General features: G+C 36.7%; 1 protein-coding gene across 3 annotated transcripts in view; it reads left to right on the top strand.

The window, feature by feature from the left end:
- Positions 1 to 5,985, top strand: part of Efemp1 (EGF containing fibulin extracellular matrix protein 1) — a 61,393-nt gene extending 55,408 nt beyond the window's left edge. For all 3 annotated transcript variants that reach the window (XM_048352892.1, XM_048352889.1, XM_048352890.1), the window contains exon 11: positions 5,613 to 5,985. In XM_048352892.1, the coding sequence (XP_048208849.1) occupies positions 5,613 to 5,774 (162 nt within the window). In that variant the 3' untranslated portion in view covers positions 5,775 to 5,985. The remainder of the gene's footprint in view (positions 1 to 5,612) is intronic.
- The last annotated feature ends 4,674 nt before the right edge of the window (positions 5,986 to 10,659 follow it).

The following is a 10,659-nucleotide window of genomic DNA, read 5'->3' on the forward strand; positions in this document are numbered from 1 at the left end:
AGTTATGTGTGACTATCAACACACACACCAAATAAGTATCACAAATCAATAACATTTAATTTAGTAATATTTGATCACATTTATGGAGAGCTTTTCAAAAATCATGAATTCCTTGTTGCCACATTTGCAAGACAGAATAGACTTGCACTCATATTTGACCCCTTCAGTATCTGAGAAGTGAACCACTGCCCTGCACAGAATACTATGTCAATAGTTGTACCCTTTGTGCAAACTTTAGACAGACATCTCAGGTCTCTCTCAGGTCTCTCAGGTCTCTTCCTTGCATTCCACTGTCCATGTGAAATTTTGTCTCTGAATTCTGTCATTTCTCTCTTACAATGTATCCTGGATTTTCTTTGCTCCCACAGCCCAGCCTTGAGGGTGTTCCCTTTACCTTCCCAACTTCTCCAGAGTTGTAAAAGCTAATCTTCCTAACTCCAGTGCCTCAGCTTCCAGTTTCCCCTGCCAAAATCTCAGCAAGTGGCATTGTGGTTCAAGTAGTAGAGCACTGGCCTTGAGCTGAAGAACTCAGGGAGAATGCCCAGGCCCTGAGTTCAAGCCCCACAAAGGACACACACACACACACACACACACACACACACACAAAAAAAAAAAAAAAAAACTCAGCAAGTTCATTTTAGGTTAAAATTCTGACACATTTTAAATATAGCTCACCACTTCATATGAACATGATGGCAGGGTTACGGAAACCATTTCATGCTAAGGATGTTAGTCATCCAATTACAATATTCTCAAAACCCCTTTGGGCATTCTTCATTTTTAATCTAATTCTGAAGCCAATATTTCATTTAGAGAATATAAAAGTATATTGGGACATTCATCCTTGTGATAAAGTTTACACATTTTTAATGTTTACACATTTATCCTGTTCTTTGATATATTAACTTTCTTTCCAGCTCCAGCTATTTCTTTACCAATAAGTTAGAAATTATTAATTTCTTGTGACTAACTTCTAAAGAGAAAAACTCAACTCCAAGTAAAATTATTGCTTATTTTCTAGTATAACAAAGATAAACTACTCTAAAACTTGGTGGTTTAAACTTGAGGGACAATAGATATTTGTAAGAAGTCTCCTCTAAATGAAATTTATATAGCTCATAATACCAAACCAAACATTATCTGTAAGTTCATGGTAATAAAATAGATTTATCCTAACAATCTCTTGTTGGTCGCGGGGCTTGAGCTCTGGACCTGAGTGCTAACCCTGAGCTCTTTAGCTCAAGGCTAGCTCTCTACCACTTGAACACAGCACCACTTCCAGTTTTCTGGTGGTTAATTGGAGATAAGAGTCTCTCAGACTTTTCTGCCCAGGCTGGCTTTGAGCTACGATCCTCAGGTCTCAGCCTCCTGCATAGCTAGGATTACATGCATGAGCCACCAGCACCCAGCTTAACAACCATCTTTTAAAAGTAACTTTCTATTTTGAACTGTTAGCAGTAATTTAAGAAAATAAAATTTCCTAACAGAATCATTGAGCAGCAGAATCACTAAACACTGAAATCACTAAACAATGAAAATATGGCACTGTTGAAACCCCAATATGTTCTTCCTCTGCAGCAAACATGGCACTTTGAAGATTATTTTTTAGTCATATCTGTATTTATTTGCCTGTTGTTTTCATTGTAAATGCTCATCATATTTTTCTCAAGTAAAATCCTTTTTTCTCATGAACTATGCAAAGCATTGCCAATCTTAGTAATTCCAACATTAAAAAACTTTAAATTATTTGAAGTTCAAAAACTACTTACAATAACAAAATTCTATTTCAAGATTACTTATCAGATAATTGAAAAAATCAAATTTTTACATTGAAATTCCACTTACATAGTTCAAGTGTAGTATATAAAAATCGACTAAAAGCTGTAGGTCATTACTATACTGCTAGCTCCTCTGGAACTTGAACTCTGAGGACCACAGTTCAAAGCCAACCAAGAGAGACAAAACCAATAGACTCTTATCTTCATCTAGCCAGCAGCATCTGCCATCAGGCATAGCTTAAGAGGGAGAGTGCTACCCATGAGCAGCAGAAGCCAATGAGAGTAAGAGGCCCTGTGTTCAAGCTCTAGTACCAGCACACACACACACACACACACACACACACACACACACACACACACACACACACAACAAATTTTAAAGAATTTTTTTTTTTTTGGGCCTTGGACTCAGGGCCTGAGCACTGTCCCTGGCTTCTTCCCGCTCAAGGCTAGCACTCTGCCACTTGAGCCACAGCGCCGCTTCTGGCCGTTTTCTGTATATGTGGTGCTGGGGAATCGAACCTAGGGCCCCGTGTATATGAGGCAGGCACTCTTGCCACTAGGCTATATCCCCAGCCCAAGAATTTTAAATCTACCAGCAGACGTTAAGCACCAGCCCCATACTAGCAGCTATGAGAAACTAAAAGACATTCACTGTACTGATTTCACAGTTTCAATGTTACTGTGAAGCAAAAATTAACATCACTGAATAAAGAAGAGGCCAAATATGTGTTTCATCTATGGTCTCAATACACCAAAAAATTAACAGAAAAGAATCTTCTTGGTAGTCATGAGAGCTGATTTAATCATTCAAAGGTATTTAGGATATGGAATCCTCCTTATATTTCATTTGAAAGGATACTGACATTTTTCCTAAAAGGAGGACATATTATAAAGGAGTCATACATGAAATTGAATATAGAGTCTCATCTGTCCCCAGTACATGGGTTTCTTTTTTGAGCCTTAGTTTTACTCAAAGCCCTATCACCACCTGGCACATTCCTCACTTTATTGTGTCACCATAATAGCCAGACTACTCATGTGTTCGCTTTTCTATTCTTGGCATGTAAAATAGTGCCTACCACATAGCAGATGCTCAAAAATGCTTTATGTATTTACTTGGAAGTACTAGAGATGGAACTCAAGACTTGACACTTAATACACAGGCACTCTGCCACTCAAGTCATGTCCCCAGCCCTAAAATATATAAATATGTTTGTGCCATGCCTGGGGCTTGAACTCAGGACCTACCACTGAGCTTTTTTACTCAAGACTAGCACTCTGCCACTTGAGCCATAGCTCCTTCTAACTTTTTGGTGATTAATGAAAATGTCTCATGAACTTTCCTACCCAGGATATCTTCAACTTTGATCCTTACATAGCAGTCTCTTGAGTAGTTAGGATTACGGGTATGAGTTACCAGCACCTGGCATATATTTTAAATAATTAATTCAATCAGTACCTTCAAAGTATTACTGTTACCTACAATTATTACTCACAAGAGGAAACTACCAAGGAAGATTCTGGATGCACAACAATGAATAGGATCAAGCCATTTCTTGCCCCCAATGCAGCTTATAGTAAAGATGAACAAGTGCTTAGAAGAGTTGTTAACAAGTGTATAATAAGTAGATCTAACCAAGACAGCAGTGGTCTTGGAGCCAATGAAGAAGTAAATTTAAGCTCCAGGATAAATTAACGAATAATAAACGAAAGGACTATGAAGAAGTCTAGTTTTTCTAGGATTCACATGGTAGCAGCAGAATAGCCTGAGAAGAGCGTGGAGAGATGAATAGGGTTTAGATGACACAAAGCCTCATAGAATATCTTTAGGCTTTCAAGTAGAACATTATTCGGATTTTCATGTTAAAATGATGGCTGCCCAAAGTATATAGCTAGAATTGAGATAAAGGAATGGAAAAGGAGAAATTAGTAATTTGAGACTAAAACACACACACACACACACACACACACACACACACACTTATGAAGATATTGGAAGAACTATATTATCTTTTTTTTAAGTTTTTATTATAAAACTGATGTACAGAGAGATACGTTAGGCATTGTATACTTTTCTTGTACTGTTTGTTACCTTGTCCCTCATACCCCCCTCCCCCCTCCCCCTTTCCCCCCCTGCGGTGTTCAGTTCACTTACACCAAACAGTTTTGCAAGTATTGCTTTTGTTGTTGTTTCTCTTATTTTACCCTTTGTCTCTCAATTTTGGTATTCCCTTTGAATTTCCTAATTCTAATACCAGTACACACTGTTTCCCATTCACTCAGATAAGATTACAGAGATAGTGTAGATACAATCACAAGAAGGTGATACACGAACATCATCAATAGTAGAAACTACAGATACACATGGGATGTTGAAAGTAGTTACAACTGTGATATAACAATCATTTCCATAAAATGGAGTTCATTTCACTTAGCATCATCTTATGTGATCATAAGGGTATAGCTATTGGGCTCTTGTGATCCTCTGCTATGACTTGCCTAAACCTGTTCTAATTATTCCCAATAAGGGAGACCATAGAGTCCATTTTTCTTTGGGTCTGGCTCACTTCACTTAGTATAATTTTTTCCAAGTCCTTTCATTTCCTTACAAATGGGGCAATGTCATTCTTTCTGATAGAGGCATAAAATTCCATTGTGTATATGTACCACATTTTCCTGATCCATTCATCTACTGAGGGGCATCTGGGTTGGTTCCAGATTCTCGCTATGACAAATTGCGCTGCAATGAACATTGTTGTGCTGGTGGCTTTACTGTGATTTTGTTTGTGGTTTTTTGGATAAATACCCAAAAGTGGGTTTGCTGGGTCATAGGGGAGTTCTACATTTAGCCTTCTGAGGACTCTCCATACTGCTTACCAGAGTGGCTGAACCAGTTTACATTCCCACCAACAATGAAGTAGGGTTCCCTTTTGGCCACATCCCCTCCAACAACTGTTATTGTTAGTTTTTTTTGATATATGACATTCTTACTGGGGTGAGATGGAATCTCAATGTTGTTTTGATTTGCATTTCCTTTATGGCCAGTGATGTAGAGCACTTTTTCATATGTCTCTTGGCCATTCTCATTTCCTCATCAGAGAAGTCTCTTTGTAGGTCTTTAGCCCACTGGATGAGTGGGCTATTAGAAGAACTACATTATCTAATAACCCACTTGCTACTGGAAAATTAAAGGAGAAAAATAACCCTCTTCTTTCTCTTATATTTTTTCAGTCTATTTCAATGTTCCTCAAGCATCTGAACACCTTACGAAAACGTTACCCTCTATTTTTATATCCTTATCCTTATACTCTTTATTTTCCCATATTTCTTAACATTTGCCACACTCTATTGAAATTAACTATTTAACTCTCTCTTCATCCACTAGGATGTAAACAAATGTACAACATTGCAATGAAAAATGACAAATTTGTTTGCCAGTTCAAAGATTATCAGATCCTAATCTGAGTTCTAGTTTCTAAAAAGGCTGAAGTATTCAACACAAGGTAGAGAAATGTTAACAAATCAAAAGCAATTTGAAATGTTAAATGCTAATATGTGTTAATAAGAAGTGTGTGTGTGTGTATGTGTGTGTGTGTGTGTTTGTGTGTTTAAACACAGGTAAATGTTTTGAAAAGCCAAGTTCTTGTAATTCGGAGCTAATGACATGAGTGGACACAAAGGTTAAAGATAAAAAGGGTTGGCATCAAGATAGGACTAAGTAGAAGCTGTTCTATCCCACTACTGCTCTAATTCTCACAAGTGGTACAAATAACAGAAACCCCAATCCAAGAAGGATTATTCTCTCAGCCCTTCTTCTCTCTTTCTTTTTAGCAAACAAGTCCTGTGAGTGCCATGCTTGTGCTTGTGAAGTCGCTGTCAGGACCAAGAGAGTACATCGTGGACCTGGAGATGTTGACAGTCAGCAGCATAGGAACCTTCCGCACAAGCTCAGTGTTGAGACTGACAATCATAGTAGGACCATTTGCATTTTAGCCTTTGCATTTAAATCAGCTAAAGAATATCATTACCTTAAATCATTGTTTTATTTATAGTTATATCTACTACATCCATATCAATATTCTCACTTATAATTCAAACAATGACACCATGCTACCAAGTAGACATTTAATCTGTAAAGATTCAAAGTTTATTTTTATGACTGTGTGTAAATTAGGCATTAATCCACTAAACTGGTCTTCTTCAAGAGATCAACCTCTCTGTACATCACTTTGACAATAAATAAGAAAAAAAGAGATCTAAGCACACATTATCTGGTAAAACTTGGATTCTTTCCTGTAAAAATGATACCAAGCAATGATGGTCTTTTAGTGTATAAGAGAGCTAATACAGCTTCATGGATTATTTCAGAGGAGCCAGTCGTCACAACGTTGAATAGCAAGCAAGGCAAGAAAGAGTTTTTGAACCACTTTGTAAGAAAATGGAAAAATTCAATAAAAGATATATTTCTTTAAAAAAATGGGAATCTACCATATTTGTGTTTTCTTTATTTGCATGATCAGTTTAAGGGTTGTTGTTGCACTGTAATAGCTCATTGCATATTATGCTGGTTTCTTTAGGATATTTTAAATTTTATCAAAAATCTTACAAGTAGTAAAAAATAATAAGCAAAAATGTCCCCCAAATCATATAGCCCCTAAAAAATATTCCATTGGGGGAATAACCCATAGATAGCACATGAGAAAAAGTCAAAAACTTCTCAACAATTTTGGAATTAGCCTGAAGCAGCAAATTCAACAAATATACACTCCTGAATTTCTCTTTCTGGCTTTCAGGGTGACCATGAATTTAAGCCAACATCTTTCCTCCCAATTCTATGAATAGACTTTATGTCTTCTTAATTGTTTAAAATGTAACTGCATCACTTTAAAGTGTCATCTTTTAAAATAAAAATAAAGATTCATTTAGAAGATCACTCAATCTTTGGAGGGTTTTTTTAATGTAGCAAATAACAGCCAATATAATTTTTATATCTTGGGGAAAAAGTATATATATATACATATGTATGTATATATATATGTATATGTATTAGAGATGAAGACACAGAAAGGCTATTAAAGTTATTCAAGTTATGCCACTAAAAATAGTACAGGCAATTATTTTTCTTACATCCAATTTCAAAATACAAATCAATAACCTCTGTGACCAAGTAATCTCACTGTTAACACTTCTCAAAGAGTTGACTAAATGTGCAAGAATTGTTGGAAAGCTCACCAAGAGACAGACTTTAAAAAAAACAATCATGAAGTCCTGCGGGGGGTGGGGGGTGGACTTTTAAAGGCTCCAGAGGCACAGAAATAGTGATGAGAAAACAGATCGGAATAAATCAGCCCCCAGGACCTCTGAGTATATTCCTCTCACCTGTGTATATGGTTACCTACAGTCCACATAAATTAGGGCTTGACTTAAACTTCTCTATGTTTAATCAGTCTAGTGATTTTTCTACATTTGGATATCACTCTCAAGTCAGAGCTGAGAATGATAACATTAAAAAAGAAATAGCCTAAGACTTTCTTCCAAGATTTTTCACTCGTAAGTCTCCAGTGAGCTATATAAGTAACAAAAAAATTTTGGAATATTTATGCATAAACCCGTCCCTTCCACCTCATCTCCAAACACTGAATATATAATATGAACCTACAATAACCATTGACTTCCAAAATGATGGTTTCCTTTTATCCCAAAGCCTGTTCCTAATAATAAATTACAGTCACAATAAGAGTCTGAGATGCTGCCGTCCCACTGATGCAATCGTTTTATATTTACTTGTTTGTTTGCTTACTTGTTTGTTTCATCATTCAGAGGGCTTGAACTTGGGGCCTAGGCACTGCCCCTGAGCATTTTTTTGCTCAAGGCTAGCTCTCTACTACTTTGAGCCACAGCACCATTTCTGGTTTTCTGGTGGTTAATTAGAGATGAGAGTCTTACAGACTTTACTGCCTGGAATTGGCTTCAAACCACGATCCTCACATCTCAGCCTCCTGAGTAGCTAGGATTTCAGGTGTGAGCCAGCAGCTCCTGGGTCCTTTTTTATTTCTAGCTCTCATGAATGCATGTCACATGAAATTCACCATTTTAGTGCATATGGTTTTAAGTGTTTCAACGGCACATAGCAGCTGAAAATGTGGTATGACACTACTTTGCTTCAGAGCATTTTCTGCACTGAAAAATAAGACCATATCCCTTAGCAGTAACTCCTCCCTTTCCTTTGTCACAAACCCCAGTGGAGTTGTCACTAACCTATGTTCTGTCTCTACAAATCTGCCTATTCTGGACATTACATATAGACAGGATCATGTACAATGTTGTCTTTTTTGTCTAGCTTCTTTCACTCAACATAATCCTTTCAAAGGTCAACAAGATTGTAGGATGTTTTAGTACTTCACTCAATTTTATGCCTAAATAATGTTTTATTTATCAGTTGATGGACATCAGTTGATAGGCAGTATCCACCTATAAATCCTTTTTATCTTGATTGTCAAAAGAAACTGATTCTTATACTATCCATCCACTAATTTTACAGCTTAATTCTACCCATTGAATAGAAAGTATACAAACATAGGAACAAAATTAAATCATAGAAACAAGTTAATTCATAGGAACAAAACATTACAGCTTTGAGAAGGTAGCATATTAGACAGATACAACCATCCTCACTAAACACAAAATTGTCATGCTTTTTATTAAGCTTAGTGTACTTTGGAATTCAAGCTGAAGACACTATCCAAAATCATATCCAAGCAATAAAAGAAAGCCCTGCTTTGTTTCAAACTACACATGACTCCATCCTTCTGTGCCCTGTGAATGTCATTGACCCCAACCAGTTCCCATAGTCAGAAATCATAGGAATGATTCATTTTCACTCATTGTTAACCTTCTTATCTTGGCAAAAATTTACTGAGACATTTCTATGGTGATTCCTTTCCACCCCTTAACAGTGATGTAGTATAGAAGAACCAGGAATACAGTCTCCATTCTAATGTTTACCAGCTGAGAGACTTAATTATTTAGTCATTTCAAATTTCAGTGTCATGCTTTCATTAGGTATAAAATGAGGGATTTAAGTAAGGTGTTTTTATAGCTTTAAATTCTACCTAGTTCCTACACTCAGAGTGAATGAAGAAAAGAGAGAACTCTATTCAACATATCTTTCACTCAACAAGTAATCTTCAAAAGTAGTAGCTGTTAGGAAGCATTGAACATTGAAAGAAGAAAAACTTAACAGTTCCCACTCAAAGATAGATTTTTCACAATGTAGGCTCATAACAGGAGGATAAAAGAAATAATCCCAATCCGCTGTAAGATTTTAAAATTTACAACAGAAAACATTTCATTCGATGTTCATTTCATTAAATTATGTTTTTCTTCCTTGGTGCAAGATGCTTGGTACAAGAACTGATCAAGTTATTACCACCACTTCACCATCCTCATGCTTGTAGTCTGAGCTCAGGCTTCCATGCTCTTTAATTGAATGGAGTGATTTTCTGATAGGGGTTAGGAAAGGCCTCTTGCTGCTTAATTCCTCCCCCAAACAAGATAACTTCCCTCAGATTTTGTTGCCCAAACAGTTTCTTTCATGACTTGTAATCTCCATTCCCTCTGAATAAAAAAATCTCTATTATACAACTTTCTTTTTAATAATAATAATAGGATTCTAGAATTTAGATATCATCTTGTCAAGTCTTCTTGCCTTAAAGACTTGCTCATGGTCACAAGATGTTGAACCAGACTGCTCTGTCTAAAGTGCAGATCACAAGATTTACATGAGATTTATGGTAGAGCTTTTATTTTCATTGGCCATATCCCAAATTTCAACACCATCAAGAAACCCCATTCTTTTCAGACTTCCACTCTGCATCATGAACTAGTCTTGCAAGGCCCATGACTGGAAGTCACTGGTACATCCAGCGAAACTAAATCAGCATAGATATCAACCTGATAGTATTTACTCTCTTGAGCTGAGCTCATTGTTTCTCTTTAACTCCAGAGAGACAGAAGTGTTTTATACATAATATCCCAAAGCCCTACAAATGAAATTCAAGAACCAGTCATATAAACTTTACTAAACTTGTCATGACAGCAATTTTCAAAATGAAAAAAATTAAAAGCTAGAGGCTTGGAATATGGCTTAGTGGTACAGTGCTTGCCTTGCATGCATAAAGCCCTGGGTTTGAGTCCTTATCACCACATAAACAGAAAATGCTGGAAGTAGCACTGTGGCTAAAGTGGTAGAATGCTAGCCTTGAGCAAAAGGAAGCTAGGGACAGTGATCAGGTCCTAAGTCCCAAGCCCTAGGACTGGCAAAGAAAAAAAAGAAAAGAAAAGCCTATTACTGAAGTGCTCTACATGAAGACTTTTGAGAGAGAGAGAGAGAGAGAGAGAGAGAGAGAGAGAGAGAGACAAGAGAGAGAGAGCAAGATAGAAAGAGAAAGAGAAAGAGAGAGCAAGAGAGGTCTAATGCTGAATGAAATTTTTAGAGACCTTCCTGTCATAAGGATCACTGGAAGGTATGGGGTTTGTGTAAAGAATACTGCCATTCATTGGATAATGTTCCTCAAGTTGTTGTTGTTTTTTAACTCAAGGAGAAAATGTGTACATTTTTACCTCGCCTTCTTGTGTTAGATGCCTAGCGTAAAATATTACATTTAATTAACAGCTCAGTATTGCAGTCTTTAAATGTTTTGCAACATGTTTAAATGAAAACGTAAAAACTAGAAAGGATTTTTTTAAGCACATAGCTATAAGAGACTTGAAATCAGCTAAAAACAGTCTCCACGTCTAATAAAGGCAATCATCTCCACCACCAAATGATGAACTAGAGATTGTTCAATATCAGAAGACCACCTGAGTATAGCCCAAT

Source organism: Perognathus longimembris, chromosome 8 (genome assembly GCF_023159225.1).
Source record: "Perognathus longimembris pacificus isolate PPM17 chromosome 8, ASM2315922v1, whole genome shotgun sequence".
Classification (NCBI taxonomy): Eukaryota; Metazoa; Chordata; class Mammalia; order Rodentia; family Heteromyidae; genus Perognathus; species Perognathus longimembris.